This window comes from Brassica napus, chromosome C4, assembly GCF_020379485.1.
Source record: "Brassica napus cultivar Da-Ae chromosome C4, Da-Ae, whole genome shotgun sequence".
Taxonomy (NCBI): domain Eukaryota; kingdom Viridiplantae; phylum Streptophyta; class Magnoliopsida; order Brassicales; family Brassicaceae; genus Brassica; species Brassica napus.
Genome location: NC_063447.1, coordinates 30,522,328 through 30,541,630, shown reverse-complemented (window position 1 = coordinate 30,541,630; position 19,303 = coordinate 30,522,328). Strand labels below are relative to the sequence as shown.

General features: G+C 34.9%; 3 protein-coding genes across 4 annotated transcripts; all 3 read left to right on the top strand.

Annotated features, from left to right (window-relative positions):
* The first annotated feature begins 3,590 nt into the window (after positions 1-3,590).
* LOC111215156 (auxin-responsive protein SAUR36-like) lies at positions 3,591-4,489 on the top strand. The gene has a single exon (XM_022718500.2). It carries the CDS (start codon positions 3,806-3,808, stop codon positions 4,316-4,318), a length of 513 nt encoding a protein of 170 aa, XP_022574221.2. The 5' UTR covers positions 3,591-3,805; the 3' UTR covers positions 4,319-4,489.
* Positions 4,490-11,963: 7,474 nt separating this feature from the next.
* On the top strand, positions 11,964-14,058 carry LOC111197899 (plasmodesmata-located protein 8). Of its 2 annotated transcripts, none has more exons than XM_022718501.2 (3): positions 11,964-12,876; positions 13,611-13,670; positions 13,790-14,058. In XM_022718501.2, exons 1-3 carry the CDS (start codon positions 12,141-12,143, stop codon positions 13,792-13,794), a joined length of 801 nt encoding a protein of 266 aa, XP_022574222.2. In that variant the 5' UTR covers positions 11,964-12,140; the 3' UTR covers positions 13,795-14,058. The 2 variants fall into 2 exon arrangements, with proteins under 2 accessions (XP_022574222.2, XP_022556621.2); XM_022700900.2 differs by having other exon boundaries at positions 12,030-12,876; positions 13,563-13,670.
* A 4,082-nt stretch (positions 14,059-18,140) lies between these two features.
* On the top strand, positions 18,141-18,599 carry LOC106394210. Its single transcript, XM_048755744.1, has one exon. The coding sequence runs from the start codon at positions 18,141-18,143 to the stop codon at positions 18,597-18,599; it is 459 nt and encodes a 152-aa protein (XP_048611701.1).
* The last annotated feature ends 704 nt before the right edge of the window (positions 18,600-19,303 follow it).

Genomic DNA, 19,303 nt, shown 5'->3' with positions numbered 1-19,303 from the left:
ACCAGGTCCGATTTCGTTGAACAAAACGACACTATACATCAAATCTCTATTATATAAAAAGAACTAAATTGAAACAATTCTAAATGTGCCACGTAGCACAAAATATTCATAACCAATTATTTGTCCATGTCATCAAGGATGTTAAGCTGTTGGACCACGAATCTGTGCTACGTAATATGCACATTAATTTTAATGACCAGTTTGTTTTACTTTCCTCTTCTTCTAACCTAAGTTGTCACGACATCTACAGATCCTCCAAAACTCATTGTCTTCCCATCTCCTCTGTATAACGCCTGCGACGACAACAATGATGAGTCAAAGCTATCCTCCAAAGAAATCGGCGTGTAACTCTCCACATCTCTCCTCTTACTCAATGATATCAATGCCTCTTGAAGATCCATAATTAATCACTTAAATGAAACGCATCCCATCTCTCTCCTTTCCCTATTGAGACTATATATATCCCAACCCAACAATCTCTTCCTCAGCAAACGCATCCCAGCACTATGGCAAATCAAACGACAGTCGCCACCATGCAATACAAGCCATTCTCCACTTTTGTTTCAGCAGGACCAAGAGATTCCAAGTTGATGTTTAGGCTAATCCATTTCTGGGAAGCTTGCAATAATTCCAAAGGAGACATCCTTATCGGAACCAAGAGCGTGACAGTCGATTTCTTTAATGATCATCATCCACATCGGCTCTCTCATGTTCCCTTTTCCCACTATATTCTTAGAGTTCCTTGCTGGCGAGTTCTACCAAAAATTCAGTGAAACGTGTAGTAGGTACTCACTTATCTTTTTCCTCCATTTAAACCATGATTAACTCTACGTTCAGATTCTCATTTCTTAAATAGATAAATACACCTACTTAAGCTTGATTTAAAGATAGATGGAGTCTCTAAAACTGATAGGTATCAAAGGTTTGTAAGTTTCTAATCTTCTTATGACATCTACGTTTTGTTGTTGCTTAGGATGGTTATCTCTCAAAAAGACATGATTGCTTACCACGAACATGCCGTAGAAGCCTCAAATTCACATCTGCCTATGCTCGATGCAGTGTCAAGTGAGTTCTGGGAACCTAAAATTGTGAGGAAGAGCAATGGAGCAGATATCTACAGACTACAGAGGAAAGTTAAGAAACAGGACATGTTAGGTTTATATAAATATGGTTTCGAAAGAGAAAAGACGTGTGTTTTTAAGCTAAGACACAAGAATTTGGTAAGATTTTTAGCAGTATAACTTGATCGCTTTGGTTACAAAATCGACCGGTGGAGAAAATATTAGAGACTTACGCTCAATTCTTCATTGGCTTCGTCATGGAGAAGAAGATTAAGAGTGGTTATAGGAGTTGTAGAAGGTATGTTTTATCTATTCGAACAATGGCCTGAGATTATATTTGATCTGAATGCAAGTAGTAGAAGGTTTGTTATCGATGATGATCAAGAACCATTGATTTCTCAATTCAAGATTGGAGATGAAACCTACTCATCAAGTAATGGCTCTTCTTCGAAAATATAAAATACAAAAATTTCAAGTTACATGTGTTTTTGTTTGTGTTATCATCTACATATATATTTAACTTTGGATTGTTTATCTTGGAAAGGATTACAAATCTAAAACCTGGTGAGGAACAAGAAGATCCAGAAAGGAGGTATGTTGAGTAAATAAGAGTTTATGGTCGGATAACTTAGAGAGAGAGTGGTTGATGAGAATATGAAGATTGAAGAGAGAACGTTGGGGAAAATTAAGCAAGTAATTACACTTGGACTTATGTTCACTGACAAATCCCCGCCAAAGCAAATCAAGCTTCTACGCAGATTTATGACATGGTGTTTCTTCGTATGAGTCTAGCACAAGGCATCAATCATATATGTAATTAGGTTGTGTGTATTGAAGAATTGAAACTTTACTCTTTTGTTTTGATTTTAATAGATAAGATACTGTTATGATTTCAAGACATATTTTGTATACAATCAATAAAATTGCACCTTACTTTTTAGGTAAGATTTGCACGTACACAAAAACACATATCTGTTAGCTGGTTTATTACCTGTCACTATTTTCAGTCCAATGTAATCTCTTTTATATAATTAATAGGCAAAACCATCTGTGGATATGTAAAGGGTTCTAACGAGGCATCAAATGAATCTAAGGTTATAGGAAAACATGGATGAGCTGACATGATGAAGAGTTTTGCTCAAGTTTGCGGGATCAAAACTTCTTCTAAAAAACACACGTACGTATTATTTGTATAATTAGGTACTGGAAATATGAAAAACAATGTCAGCATACAAAAACAAATGCTGTAAAATTCCAAGATAAAAAAATTTATATTAATATGCCTATGATCAATAAACAAAACTTTCAATAAAAAAATAATAAAATTTGTATGTATACAAGAAAAAAACAACAAAACATACATTTAATCGTTAAAAGTCATGAATTTGAATAGTATTGTTTTAACATGAAAACTCAAATATTGGAACAACACAACATATATACACTCACCAAATATAGTACAATACATTACTATGACCTGAAAACCAATCAAACAAATCTGTTAACTATGAGCAATAAATCAATCAAATTAATATTGTCAAAAAATCACAAATAAAATCAACCAATTCTTAGCCATATTTATGATTTTTGGTATAAAATAATGTAAATTAACTTTAAATATTTTTTTTTAAATTAAATTTAAAATTTATAAGATACGAATACCGTGTAACGCGGAAAAGGAATCTAGTTCAAGAACATAAACCACACGCATATGTAATAGATATAAGTATGTATAGTATCAAGTTCTAGTTGGGCCGGTTTAATCCCCGTTTAATCTTATATTAATTGATCAAGCACTTAATTATTTATACAGGCAGTGATCATCTTTTAGTCTGGGGGCACTAAACATATATAAAGGAATACTCCCAAAACTTCTGATTAGGTTAGCACAAATTGGTTTTAATAAACGTTTGTAACTGGGATCCGTCTTCAGTTTTTATTTTAGTTTGTGCGTCTCTTGTCTGCATATGAATGAATCTGTAATAAGGACACACCCGTACAGGCGTACACAACCTTTATAATAAACCTTGTTGCCAACATAACGTGCAGGTTGCAGCTAAATCGATCTATGACCAAAAAACAAAATAAAAAATATATAAGAAAACAAAATTATGCAGAAGATGCGTTTTCATCTCTTGTGGGAGTGTTATTACCTAATCGATACAAAAGATGTTTGCCAAGTGGATATCACACGTGTGTTGGCATCATAATTGTCATCAAACAACATATGTTCCATCCGTTGAATCTCCCATCATGACTCATCCTCTTCACTGCATTTAGACAAAAATTAGTTGTAAAATTCGCAAGTTAGGGATTGAATTAAAGTTGAAAATGCTTAGGAAATGGTGTCTAATGCTTTGGTTAGAGCCGTTTAATTAAAGCTATGGAGCTAATGGAGAAATTTTTAGGTATGAAAAGCTAAAACGTGACGTTATTCCTGAAATCTAATCTAACGGCTGAGATTCATTCTCATCATCCAACCGTCCATAGCTTGACTAAGTCTTCTCTTCTATCATCATCTCTCATGGCTCCTTGTCTATTTAAACTTCTCTGCCTCTCACTCTGCTCTTCCCCTTTAGCGTTTAGACAACCACAGAATCCACAAAACCAAATCTTCTCTTTTCGTTTTCACATCTCCACCGATCAATCTAACGATAAGAAAACAGAGCTTAGAAACTCCACAAGTTTGATCATTTCCTTTGAAACAGAGTATCCTCTGTTCCTTACTCTGTTTTTTTTCATCGATGAGGAGGTTAAGAGGGATCAAAATCAGAAGACCGTTTCAACGAATCACAAGATGGATTCTCCGGAAAACCCGACTCCGCCGTTCGAGATACATCCGGTTAAGCCCGAACCGGCCGGTTTGCAAACCAAAAGCCATCGCAAAGCTCATAAGCTGGGGTCGTAGTCTCACATCACACAGCGCCAGGTTCCTCGGGTGTAAGCGATCAAACTCCGGATACATACCAATTGGGGAGGAACCGGTTCAAACCAAACCCGACCCGGTTCCGAAAGGTCACTCGGCGGTCTACGTCGGCAAAAAAGACGGCGACTTTCACAGAGTTTTGGTGCCTATCGTTTACTTTAACCATCCTCTGTTTGGTGAGCTTCTGAGAGAAGCAGAGGAAGAGTTTGGGTTTTGTCAAGAAGGTGGGATCACTATCCCTTGTCCTTATTCCGATTTCAAACGGGTACAGACCCGAATAGAATCCGGGTCGGGGTTCTGCAAATTTCCATGGAGCCGGCGCCGGCAATAAGGACGGCGGAAAAAGGCGGTAGACGATGATAATGACGAAAAAAGTTTGAGCTCTTTTTACTATTTTCTTTTTATTACTTTTTCACTGCTTTTTAGCTTTTTTTACCCTTTTGTTAGATATGTAAATGTAATGCATATGTGATAATGTGAAAGTGACATTTTTAGTATTAAACTGTAAATAATTGAGAGATTTCTCCATTTCCGTAACTGCATGAGTGCTTCTGGTAGGACTATGTGATTATGAATTTATGATTAAGATAGTAAAATTATAAAAGTGAATTATGAAAACGATAAAACCAAAGAAAAAGTTCAACACGATTCTATTGATTAATCTTTTGGACCTACACAAGATTTTGCGATCAGTCGCAATAATTTATCATTGTTAAACCCACTAATTCTATATACACGTAGTTGAACACACATAAAAAATTCATTTGGTTTGTAATTTTCAAAAAAGCAAGGGAAACAACACACAAAATATCTTTCACGTATTTTTTTCTTGAAGATCATAAGTTATCCAACATAAAATGTGCATAGACTACTAATAAGTCGACATGCAAAGATGATATTATTGACTTCTAGATTTGATTTACCTACGGAACCACTATAATGAGAAATTTTGATTGTATATTATCTAATTTCTCCAATCTATTAAATGGGGCTTTATGATTGTTATTCAATGATACTTTCGTGCTCTTGTTGAATTGTGGTGAATATAGGCTGGGAAAAGTTATGGGGAAACTGCTACCAAAATGACATTTTGGTATTGAAGTGATCGTCGCCATTAGAGTCCCTTTCGATATACGTAGCGACGATTTTATAGTGGAGAGAATTCACCAAGAATCAAGGAGAGTTTATAGAAAAATACTGAAGAAAAAAGATATTCACATGTTATATTTATTTAGCGAACAATAAACTAGTTACGTCGTTGGCTCAAAGCAGAATAGTCATGCTTGGTTTCCTGTACGATTTGATTATATTTTAGTCCAGTTTATCTAAAGCAATAATAACGCTTGGTTTAGTGTTTTACTATTCAGCATGGATAAAAACGAGGATTTTTCACGTGTTATTTGTATGGAAGCTCGCACTTCTCCGGTCTATAGATTGGATCAACAAAAGAACCAAGTAAGTATGCTTATTAAATAAACAATATTCGTTTGTATATTTTTATTTGATTTTAAACAAATCAATTTTTGGACCTTTATACAAAATATTTAACAGAATTAAATATATTTATTCAGTTATGTGTGTTTTTAATATAAAAGCAAACAACAATCTACAAAAAAGCAATTAGTATTCAAATTCGTGGGAGACATTTCATATTTTCTTCGGGGTTAGATTGGTAGTTGAAGTGCCAAGTTGATGATTTATAGATCGGTCCAAATTCTATCGGGCTGAAAGTAATGTGGATAAGTAGTGGCTGTAACAATCAATGAATTTTTCTTCTCCAAAGGCATATATACATTATACCAGGTTAGATGTACGACCTGTTAACCTATTCCTTTTTTTACTTCATAACCAAACCAAACTAAACCGAAAAAATGTATTTCTGTCATCTAACAATTAGACAAGGTAACTTGCATTTATATAACTTTTTGTTTTGGTTAAAGTTAAAACATGATTTTGGTTAGTTTTGATCATATAAAATCAGATTTGATTGAATATTTGCTAAACATGGCATTCAATAGCGTATACAAAATGGTTCAATCACGAACGAGCAGGAGAAGAATAACAAAATGTAGAATAATGGACAAAGCTTGTCAAAAAATGATGAACAAACCTTTGAAACATGGACTTCGACTCATTCACAGCTTAACGGCCCAATAGGCATATCTCCCTTGAGTATCCTTTAAGTTCTATCTCAGTTATGTTTATGATTGGATTGTAGTAATTACCAGTTATTAATTTGTAATGGGGAGATGGTAGACTATATTTAACAGATTTATTTGATCAACCAATTGTATTTAGAGATCTCCAAAAAACACTCTATAACTTCAAATATGAAATTTTTTGTTCTCCAAAAAGGAATTTCAAAACTTTAAATTTGAAGTTTTGAGAAGTGAAACTCTATATTTGAAGTTTTACTATTCAAAACTTCAAATTTGAAGTTTCATATTTTTGTTTGCATTTTGGTCTCTACAATTACACATCACATTTGTGATTCTTAAATATTTTTTCGTTTGTCGTTTTAATCCTTAAAAAAATTATATTTCAGAAATATTTCAAATTTTGTTTATAAATTTAAGTTTTACACATAAAATTAACTTTTAAATAAGCTATAAAATATTTTAAAACTATATTTAATCAGAGCAATATGCAAAAAAAAAAACTTAAAAAAAAAACTTTTTAAAAATTACATGAAGACATAACTATTACACAAATTTAAATATTACAACAACCCTAGAAGTTAGGTAAATTTGATCCAGAACCTCCAAAATTTCTAAAATATTTTTGTGTAATTAAAGATGGTTGTTGTTGTTTTTGATGTCTTTTTTGTATGATTTTCTTTTGTAATGATTGAATGTATTCACGAATATTAATATCATCGATAAAAATAAGTCTTTTAGTAATATTTTATTTTTCTCTTTTACTTTTTTTGTTCAGATATAATGTATCTACAAGTATTAATACCATCCGATTTCTTCTTGTTCAGATCTAAGGTATCTACAAGTATTAATATCATCCGATTTCAATAATTTTTAGCTCGTAATCTATAAATTAGAAATGAAGAGTCATTTTTTTACTTCGAAATGAATTAGTTGAGCACATATGCATTACAAAAATCATTTTATGGAATAATATTGTATTTTGCTTGAAGTTTAATATTAATTATGTTATTTCTATTTTAAAATTTAAAATTTAATTTAATATTTTATTAATCAATATTGTTGTAATATTTTATTTAATTAATATTGTTGTAATATTTTTATATATGTCCTAGTTATTTATAATTTTTTTTATGAATTCAAATTAGTTATGACAAATATAAGGATCATATTATAAAATATAAATAATTTAAATGTTCAGTTTGAAGTTTTACTTTTGGAGAAGAACACCTTTAAACTTTAAATATAGAGTTCTAGAAACTTTAAAATATAATTTTTTTTTTAGAGATGCTCTTACGAGTTTAACAAAACAGAGTATGCAAAAAAGATGATATTAAGAGTAGTACTTTGATGAACACCATATTTACTTCCATCTGAATTCTTCTATCAAGATGTGTATCGATCAAATATGTAAGTGTTTCGTAATTTATTTGTAGGGCTCTATGGGGCCATATATTGTAACATGTATGGCAATACTCTAGCGGTATGCATGTATGTATTTTAACGCAATATCTTCATATATCCTTCTTACTTGATTATAAAGGGTTTGGTTCTTGAGTTCCAAGGAATCCATCCTCATTCCAAACTTCAATAACTGCTTGAATTCAAGAACTTGATCCATCTGAACGCTTGCCATATACCTTACCTATATATCTCTCCAGTTGTCTCAACCTAAAATATCTTCTTCACTTGGTATGACTCTTTCTCTTTGCTTTCCTTGTTTTGCAAGTTTCTAGTTAGTTTCTTGATGAATGTAGTGACTATCATGTTGCTTGCTTTGTAGATGCTTCATGGTTATCCAAATATGGCGAAAATCACAAGCTCACATGTACCACAGTGTTCTAAAACATTTATAGATTATGTGGAGACAAAAATGACGCCAGCGGACTCGCCGAGAGAGAAGCAAGAAAGCTTAAACCGAGCTTGCAATATACATCTAAAAGAATGCAACTGTTCTCAAGAAGCTCACTCTACGATTAGACGGATAACAAATCGCTCTTTTGTTGATGTGAAGATGGGTCAAGTGCCAACTTAAAAAAAACTTTACATGAAGTAACTATTTGATTGAGAAATTCATTTGGTCGTGGTCAAGATTTAAAATAAAGTTGGTTCTATTCCACTTAAAAGGTTAAAAATTCTCCACTATAACATGATGAGAATATATGTGTATGATGGAATCGATCTTGCGAACTACAAATCAAAAGGACATGATTAAAATGGGACCCTCTTTGCACAAAAGAATTCTCAAGAAAATGGCACCCAAAAATACAAACCTTCTTTAATCATGTCTAAATCATTTCACGCAATACTCTATTGTTTATTCAAATAATAAACCAATTATTTCATTCAATTTGTCGAGTTTTTGGTATTGATTCGTTACAACTTACAAACGAATGATTATATGCTAATTGACATGTCATAATTAAGATGATCGAGTTCGAAGCTTATCTTGGTTTGCATTATTCGTTCTAGACATATCCATATCTCTTGGAGACTCAAGTCATTAAATAAAAATAATGCTAAAAAATCGCTATATATATATACATACAGTAATTAACTAGAGTTTTATATGAGATTAGTGATTAGGCGGCGCCGGTTAAACACTGCCTAGACTGAGATTCCTAAAAATTAGGCCTGGGCATTCGGATAACCGGTTCGGATCTGGGTCGGGTTTTTTGGATTTCGGATATTTCGGAACTAGAGAAAATGGTACCGTTCGGATAATTTAAAATTTCGGTTCGGATACGGTTCGATACTTCTCGCTTCCGGTTCGGATCCTGTTACATCCGAAGTAACCAAACAATTAACGGCTTCGGTTTGGTTCTAGTGTATTAGCAACCCATTTAATCCGATAGAACCAAAAAATCATCTTAAAGAACCGAAATATCCGATAGAACCGTAAACCATATAACATAAGCCAAAGTTTCAACTCCAAAATGAAAAAACAAAGCATTCATCAGATTTGAAGCAAACATAGCATGAGACAATGAAACAAACATAGCATCCGACAATGAAAAAAAAACATAGCATCCGACAATGAAAAAAACCCATAGAAACCGTCCAACAACAAAGCAAGCAACAACATAACTTCAGTCTTCGGACCACCTTCTTCTTCCCATTCATCTCCATCTTCCCCGACTTGCATACATTCTTCTAGACCAGGTTGAGAGTATCAAACTCTACAAATATCACAAGAATATGTTACTACTTATCTTAAGACACATAAATATGAAGCAATATTTAAAAAGAAAGAAGAGAATGTACCTTTCTCTAGCTTGTCGTGTAGCTCAACCTCAGCTAGCATTTGAGCATTGGTAACACGTCTCTCACACATATTGATATCAGCCTTCATCCATTGCTCTGTGCACATCAAGACTTCAATCATGTAGTGTGTCAAGCAACTCCTAAACGGATCAATCAGTCGACCACTGGTGCTGAAAGCATTCTCAGATGCAACATAGGAGACTTGCATTGCAAATACATCTGGCCATCTCTGCTAAGACCGGATACTTCTGATACATCTCATTAGCCGCGTGTGTTTCTTTGCCGTAGAGCTTCTCAAAACATAGCTTCGCAAACTGCATTTTCTTGGTAGGATCAAACACATAAGCAACAATAACCATCGTGTTGACATTCTTCATGCCACCCCAATACTTATCAAACTTTGTCTTCATGCCATCAGCCTTGCTTCTCAACTCCTTATATAAACTCTGACTCAACCGTATCAGATTCCTATCTATAGTGACTATCTCACCATAACACTTGTGAGAACAGACTGATGTGGAAGCGGAGACAACTAATGTAGAGTTGTAGAAGATGATAAGAAACTTCACTAACCTCTCCACTGCATTCCAATCAACAGTAACAGAAGGTCCAATCCTTTTGTTCCCATTCTCAACTTCGTTAAAGAAGTCATTGTAGAGCCGGTCTTCTTGTTCCATTTTATCAAAAACAACCTTGTACTTGATAGCTCTCTGAAGCATGAGATAAGTAGAATTCCACCTCGTTTTGATGTCCAAAGGTAAACTGCCTCGAGTCATCTTTCCCGACTCAACTCTCAGCTGAAATGACTTCTGTCTCTGAGTAGAAGACCTCACATACTGCACCGCATTACGTATCGCTTCCACGTTCCCATCAATATCCTGCAAACCATCTCTCACAACCAAGTTGATAATGTGAGCTGCACACCGCATATGCATGAAGCTGCCATCCAACACCAATGCTTCATCGCCAAGTAAGATGAACTCCCTTTGAAACTTTTGAAGGGCAGATGTGTTAGCCGTTGCATTGTCAACCGTGATGGTGAACACCTTCTCTATAGCCCACTCAGCCAAACACTCCAGAAGAACAGCAGCAATCGTCTGGCCTCTGTGATCACATACATGCTTAAACCCGATGATAAGCTTCCTTAGCTGCCAACTATCATCTAAAAAATGAGCCGTCACCACCATGTAGCTCGCTCCAGTAGGATTTGCTGTCCAAATGTCTGTGGTAAGTGAAACCCTCTGCTTACTGACTTTAAACCAATTCTTCAGAGCCTCCTTCTTTCTCACATACATTTGGACAATGTCCCTGGTTGCAGTCCTTCTTGATTGAGGTTTGTAGAGACCAGCCCGATCGCAGAAGTGTCTCCAAGCAACACTTTCAGTGAAAGAAAGTGGCAATTCACCCAACACTAGCAGCTCATTAGTCGCCTCTCTAAACACAGCTTCAGAAACTTTTGCATTCGTCAGACCTCCATCATTCGTAATCACAGTTGAACCAGGAGCTTGGCTCTGTTTCCACGCCAAGTGAGACTTACAGGAGAGTAGATGCTTCCTAAGGTTGGAAGTTCCTTGTGAAGACGCACAGCCGAAGACACGCTGACAATGGTTGCATCTGCACTTGTCACGGTCGTCCTCTGTTCTTGTGTAGTGTTCCCAGACGTCTGATCTTGTGCCTGACTGCTTTTTTTGCTGCAGGCCGAGAACTACCTCTTGAAAAAACTTTCCTTTTCCCATTCCTATCACGGAGTGCTATCTCTTCTTGGGTTTCCTGAACTCCATTCTTTGTCTCAAAATCAATGTTTGCCGGCAATGGTGAAGAATCCATCTACAAATAAAAAGAGTAAAGAACATCAATAAGAGAAGACCAATGACAATAACATATCAGTAAGAACATACAGTATGTTACATACTGATAACAATATTGATTTCAATCTCAACTCTATATAACAAATCGATTTCAATGCCAATTCTAGAAAAAAAATCAATTTCAATCACAACAAATCGACAAAACAATTTCAATCACAACTCAGAACATCGACTAGGCCTGCGCATGCAAATCAATTAACTAGCCTAAATCAATTAACGGAAACACAATCAATGATCCTTACTTGAGATATGTTCTCGATGACTCAGAAGCAAAATAAAGAGAATGAATTTGAGATTTGGTTCCGAAATTCATCTCTTCTCTTTTAATAAGCAGATGAAGAGCATCTGAAATCGCAAAGGCCGGGTCTGTCGGGAAGAAAGAAACGGCTGATACAAGAATCAAGAAAAGTTTGTGTTGTGGAAATCGAAATCGCATAAGGCGTGGGTACTGGCTAGTTTGCATTAACTAGGGCTAGTCTACTAAGGGTAACTTAACTAAGCTTTAACTCGGGTATAGTCGGATACCCGTATGGATCCCGGATATAACCCGTATCCGACCCGGTACCCGACCAAATTTAAAACCTCATCCGATCGGGTATTTTCCTCTATCCGAACCCGATCCGAATCCCGATTTTTCGGGTAAATACCGGTTCGGATCTTCGGATCCGGGAAATATGTCCAGGCCTACTAAAAATTGTTATAGAAAAAATGTTTTGTTTATGACCAATTTAACGTCTAACCGTCTACGTCGCCTATACCGTTTTTGAAACTGGGGATAATAAATTAAAGTAAAACACTAGGAATATACAATAAAAGCAAGAACCATTTGAAAACAATCACAAAGAACATCAAAAAGAATAAAAGTATGAGAATGCTCTTTCTCTTCTCTCTCTTGTTCTTCCTCTTCTTCCAATCATCCTCCTCCTCAAGATCATCATCAGAATCTCACATCTTCATCTACGGTGGATGTTCACCGGAAAAATACACACCAAACACTCCTTTCGAATCAAACCGCGACACTTTCCTCTCCTCCGTCGTTACTTCCTCCTCCGAAGCCTCCTTCAACAGCTTCGCCGTCGGCAACGACTCTTCCTCCTCCTCCTCCTCCTCCTCGGCCGCTGTCTTCGGTCTTTATCAATGCCGCGAAGATCTCCGACACTCTGACTGCTCAAAATGTATCCAAAACTCCGTCGACCAAATCACTCTCCTATGTCCTTACTCTTACGGTGCTTCTCTCCAGCTCGAAGGCTGCTTCTTACGCTACGAGACAAACGACTTTCTTGGGAGACAAGACACGAGTCTTAGGTACAAGAAGTGTAGTACCAAGAGCGTTGAGAATGACTATGAATTTTTTAAACGGAGAGACGATGTGTTGTCGGATCTTGAGTCGACTCAACTAGGTTACAAAGTGAGCCGGTCTGGTTTGGTCGAAGGTTATGCTCAGTGTGTTGGTGACTTGAGTCCTAGTGACTGTACGGCTTGTCTTGCGGAATCTGTTGGGAAGTTAAAGAATCTTTGTGGCTCTGCGGTTGCAGCTGAGGTTTACTTGGCTCAGTGCTATGCTCATTACTGGGGTTCTGGTTACTATGACTTCTCTTCAGGTCGGTCCATGAATTCAAATTCTTCATTACATAACATATTTTATCGTTTACCACACATGACAGAGGCATGAACACTAATTAACACCTTTTTTTCTTCTGTACAATTTAGACATGCATGCACACTGATTTAAATTTGAATTATGACATAGTATTTACGTATTAACTGCGTAATGAGTTCATTGGTTATTTTTTCATGAACTATACTTTAGTGCCATGCTTATTACAATTTGTAATAAATTTAATTTAAATGTGTGAGAATATGACCTAGTTTGAAAACACGCCGCTCGCAAAATCACGAGTCTAGTTGCTTCATTGCACGAGAAAGCTGAAGAAATCATAACTTTTTTTAATCTTTCTTTGTGCAAAGACACCATTAATCTTTTGAATAATTCGTTGGAAAATTCGAGCATCATGATTATAATATGATTGGTCAGAAAAGAATGTTGTTCGCAAAATATTATATAACAATACTAATATAATATTCTTTTCTTTATAGGCATAGCCACCCATGTCACAATTCCAACTTTATTGTATATATTCTTTATAGCTTGATAGATATCACACAGTAGAAAAGTCATAACATCTTAGATATTCTAATTCTTAGCTTGATACTATGGTCTTATCCTATGTTCTTTTGTCACATACTATAAGATCTTTCTAAACTAACCCTACTTTCGTAATATAAGATCCAACAAACGGAGATAACGTGGGTAAATCAATTGCGATCATCGTAGGAGTCATTGCTGGATTCGCAATTCTTGTTATCCTCCTCTCCCTCTGCAGAAACAACATGCGTAAGTATACTTGCCTTCCTCACATGATAAACTTAAATCACCCATTTTTATTAAGATTCGAATTTAATTGAGTGTTTAAGAATTATCATAATCTTATGTTTTACGATGCTGATTTGCAGATTGATACAAAGAAGACAAGATTCGCGATAAAAGATTATATAGGGACATCTTTTTTTTTTGGTCAAAGGGACATCTTTTTTTTGTATTCTCTTATTTTGTAGTAACATATCCGTTACCTTGTCGATTTTTTTGGTTGATCAAAAGGAAGGAAAAAAACTCGAAGTGGCCAACATACTCGATGTATAATTAATAATTTGATTAGTGACCCGCAATGTCTGCTTTGAAAGATGATAACTTTATTCCATAAAATAGTTATAAGCTTACATTATATACCCACTTTCCTTAGCAGGCGCAATTATTCGATATTCATCATACTTAGACCATAAAATATTATGTACTTTGGACTAATGTGATCGTCTTGAGAGTATCTTTAGACTTTATAGGTTCTGCTGAGGAAAAAGACCTACAAGGTTTATCCAACCCGTGGTTCGTGTTAATACGATTAGGGTCTAACAACGTTTTTTTACGGCCACACGATTTTTTTTTTCTAACAACGTTTTTTTACGGCCACACGATTTTTTTTCTCAACATCAACTTTAGTCGGAAGGTTTTGACCACAAAGACAATTTGATCTAGTATGAACACTCAAAAGTTATCTAGTGCTATCTAATCTATATTATTAAAAAGAGAAATATCCATTTGAAAATGTTTTTAATTTATTAATTAAACTCTCTATTTTTTTTTTGCTTGTCTTTTTCAATTGCATTTATGAAATATCCTAAAACGAATAAAACTGCTTAATTTATTACTTATCTTTTCAGTTACATTAATGAAATATGCTTAAATGAATTTAAATTTCCTATTTTATTGTTTGTCTTTTTCAGTTACCTTAATGAAATATTCTTAAATAAATTTGGACATAATGTCATTTAATCAACAAAAAAAACTCATGAGTTATCCTTACGTGCATAATTTTAATAATGGAGATTTTTAAAAACGTGTATCATTAAAATGTTATCTAAAACATGCAGCACTAATATATAACATGCATCAATAAAACTAGAATTTGACTCACACAATTCTACGGATATTATTTTCAGTTGATTAAATTTAAAAATAATTATTTATTCAAAAAATATTTAAGAAAGACTATTTTTAAAAAATTTATATGGTATTATTTGCTCATAACTCATTTGTCATTTGATAAATTGTTAGAAAGAAAATTTTAGCATAATATAACTCAGTTGTCATTTGCTAAATTTATGGTTTTTATTTATATTTTTTATTATTTAATTATAATATTTTCATTTTATATTTGAAAGATAAATGAATTTTCTTTCAAACAATATTTTTGTAAATGTATTTTTTAAAAAATAATCAATTAAAATTGTTATTATCATTGAATATCATTATTTTTGACATAATTTGAGTTTTCGTTTACATCAAAACTTATCATATTTTAGGATACTTTTAATTTAAAATGTAATTTTCATATTTTTCAAACAAATTCTAAAAATATTTTTAAAATATTTTGTTATAATTGTTAAAAAAATATTGAGTTGCATTTCAAATAAAAAGGTAAAGATATTAAAAATATTCTAATTAAAATATGTAAAATTTAATATAGTTTTAAGGAAATGGTCAAAATAAAAAAAATTACACATAAAATAATCATGATTTTTGTTAACTGGGCGGATCATTATTTATATGATATCGCACACAAAAGAAAAATTTCTGTTTTTAAAATTATCTAATTAACTCTATACTCATTTTTTTTATATTTTTTATATGATATCACACATTCGTAAAAAAATAGATAGTTTAAGATGCAAAAAAAAATACTTCACTTAATAAAATAAATAATTAATAAAATAAATAATTAAAAACTGAAAATTTATATCCGCGCTGGCGCGCGGTCAGGGTCTAGTCTAGCACTATTGTACCCAGAGCATGATTAACCCGAGATTTTTAGAGTGGAGTTCTTAGCGGAAGTTAAGAAACTGTTTCTTAACTTCCGCTAAGAACCCCACAGTTTCTTGACTTCCGCTAAGAACTCCACTCTAAGAACCCGGGTTAATCATGGTCTTACACCATTATAAGAACAAATTCCTTATATCACAACAAGTAAAAATAAATGGCAGTAGTTTGACGATATTTTTTGGACTCAATGTATATTTACATAAGTTTTGAATTCGATTCTTGATAGAAATTAAATTATCACTGCCTAGTTTTAATGTGGACTTCGGCCCAAATATTTTACATGGTGGATCTTAACATACAATCAATCTGTTATAAATCAAGTGATGAATGTTCATAACCAGCCCGGTACATAAACCGGCCGAAACCCTAGAGAGAGACGGCCTAAACTCTAGAGAGAGAGACGGCGGCCGCGACCTGGAGAGAGAGAAAGTCGGCCATGACTTTCCATTATTCTAGTTTTCCTATTCCTTGTTGGTTTATGATTTAGTAATTATCCTAAATCATGTTGGATTAGGATTTGTACTATTTCCTTTTATCTTTATCTTGTAATCCTTATATAAAGGAACATATGATTCATTAATAATAAGAACATAAACATTCAGTTCTCAAACCCTCTATTTTCAACACGTTATCAGCATGATTGTTCTCTGCAATCTAAGCTAAAAACCTAAAACCCTAAAATCCCTAACTCAGCCGGCGACCACCCTAAACCCTAAGGCGTTTCCTGTCCGTCTCAGACCTCGACGATCAGCTCAACTCCTTGGCGTTCCCTGCTCGTGTCCTGATGTCCTCAGCCAGCTCGTGTTCGTGATCAACCAGCTCGCACCAGACGACAATCAGCTTCAGCTCGCAGACGAGTGCAGCCGGCGAACGTTCCCGGACGATCAGCGATCAGACAGCATCCGTCTTGCATCCGAGGTCCATCCGTTCTCCCTAGGTGGTCCGGCTCAACCCTACAAAGACTAAGGTATACCGTTGTCCTCAGACAGCTCGTGTTCGTGATCAACCAGCTCGCACCAGACGACAATCAGCTTCAGCTCGCAGACGAGTGCAGCCGGCGAACGTTCCCGGACGATCAGCGATCAGACAGCATCCATCTTGCATCCGAGGTCCATCCGTTCTCCCTAGGTGGTCCGGCTCAACCCTACAAAGACTAAGGTATACCGTTAATCTGAGAACGTTATGATCAAACCCTAAAACCCTAATCCATTATTATGGAATTCTATGATCTTGATCAAACCCTAAAATCGGTATAACCTAAAAACAACAATCTCATAACTAGCAATTGAATCGATTCCAACTAGAACATGTTTGATTGTTTATTTGTTTCTACTCTGAAGTTATGAAACCCTAATATTGGAATCAAAACCCTAAACCCTAGAAACTTGAATTCGGTTTTAATGGTTTTTGTTTTGATTGTTTGATTAATGATCTGAGGTTATAGGATTGATAGATTGATTGTATAATCTAAATCTTGAATTTGAATCCTAAAGGCCTTGAAACCTTGATCACATATTGCTAAAATCAACTCCTAGCATTGTTTAAATAAAAACCCTAATTTCATAAATAAGAAATCGAATTGGCTAAGGTTGTTTGCATAAGTTATGAAACTGAATTTGAATTGCATTCGTCTTGTTTCTAAATATCGACCAGCATATAGATTTTATAAACTTGAATTGTTTGCATCACAAAATTGTATGGCCATATGGCCTGATCTATTTGTTACTATGTTTGATCCGCACCATGGTCGATTAGATTGATTGAAACATGATTGTAATAAGACTTGATTGTGGCCGATTTTATTTGATTGACTTGCAGCCACATGATCACATTGTGAAACCCTAAATTTCGAATGACAATGTGATTCAGATGTCGAAAATCTCAAACCTAGACTATGCTGCCCTTAATCTCTCCGGAGACAACTATTTGCAATGGGCATTTGACACAAAGATTAATTTGAGGTCAAAGGAACTAGGTGATACTATCATCAAGAGTAACAATGAGACTGATAAGAATCGGTACATGGCTATAAGTATTATACGCCACCATCTCATTGAGGGTCTAAAAGATCAGTACCTCACCATGGAGAATCCACTAGACCTTTAGCCCGCTTTACAGCGTAGATATGATCACCAGAAAACAGTGATATTACCAAAGGCTAGACATGAGTGAAAGAATCTCAGATTCATGGACTATAAGTTTGTGGATGAATACAATTCAGTATTGTTTAAGATAGTCTCAATGATGAGATTATGTGGTGAGGAAGTAACCGAGAAAGAGTTTCTTGATAAAACATTCTCCACGTTCCATTCGACGAACATGTTGCTGCAACAGCAGTATAGAGAGAGAGGCTTCGCCTCATACACTGATCTGATCTCGTGCCTGCTCCTGGCCGAGGCTAATAATGAACTCCTGATGAAAAACAGTGAGATGAGACCCATCGGAACATCAGCATTACCAGAAGCCAATGAGGCTGAAAAGAAAGATCCCAAAGAATGCAACCACGTCCATGATAATAAGAAGTCACACGGCAAATGCCGTAGTAGATTCAAGGGACGTGGCCGTGACAGATATGGCCGACAAGGAAACCACAATAACCATGGTCGTGGTTCCAGCCATGGCCGAGGTAATTATGGCTGTGGTCGAGGTGGCATATCCAAACCGTCTTACTCGACCAAATCAGCTTGTCACAGATGCAGGATGAAAAACCATTGGGCAAAGAATTGTAGAACCCCTAAACATCTATGTGAGCTATATCAACAGAGCCTTAAGAACAAGAATCCGGAATCCCATATGGTTCATGATACCAGGTATGATGTTGATGATGATTCCGACCTTGAAAGGGACGACCTCTTGGATTTTGAGACTTCTGATTGTCTCAAAGACTAAAATCGACATCTTGTCTTATTGTTTTATGAATTGCTTTGGTTTCATTGCTATTATATCTTGCCTGAGTTTGTTTGATAATGTGAATAATTTTATTGATAAAGAATTGCCTAAAGGGAATTATAGTATGGGTATAGTAGCCTAGTAAAAAACTATGGCCAAGGCATTGTCTAAAGGGCATTAGATACACCCAATAATATGTGACCCATTGAGTTATAATAAAATGGTTTCCAAATAGAAACAATGTGCAAACAAAAGTAAACAAGTTCCTTCAGATTTTGAAAGAAAAATCGCCCAAGACCTTATAAGAAAGTGGTCAAGACTATACATGTGTACTCTACTGATCAAAAATATGCTACAGATCAGTATGAATAAGAGGCAAGAGCCGTGGTGACTATACTCATATATATCCCACGAAATTTTATACACTATATGGCAAAGACCGGATTAGCCATCTTGGTCCACAACTGATGAAAATGTTGAAATTTGAAAGACACAAAGAGTTATTCCCATTAGAACTCACGTTGTGAAACATGTACACAAAGAGAAACTCATTAAGGCTTTATTATCCTAAGCACCACGAAATTATAGTATGTTCATGAGGGGGAGAGAGGATAAAAAAAAACCCTAAATCCATGATCACACTACAAATTCGTGAAACATGGTCTAGAACCATGTATAAACAGCTTGGCCGTGTTGTGCAGGCT

Coding starts and splice junctions, on each gene's coding strand:
- LOC111215156 (XM_022718500.2), top strand. CDS start 3,806: ATGAGGAGGTTAAGAGGGATCAAAATCAGAAGACCGTTTCAACGAATC.
- LOC111197899 (XM_022700900.2), top strand. CDS start 12,141: ATGAGAATGCTCTTTCTCTTCTCTCTCTTGTTCTTCCTCTTCTTCCAA. Junction 12,877..13,562: donor TTACTATGACTTCTCTTCAG/GTCGGTCCATGA, acceptor TCGTAATATAAG/ATCCAACAAACGGAGATAAC.
- LOC106394210 (XM_048755744.1), top strand. CDS start 18,141: ATGAGACCCATCGGAACATCAGCATTACCAGAAGCCAATGAGGCTGAA.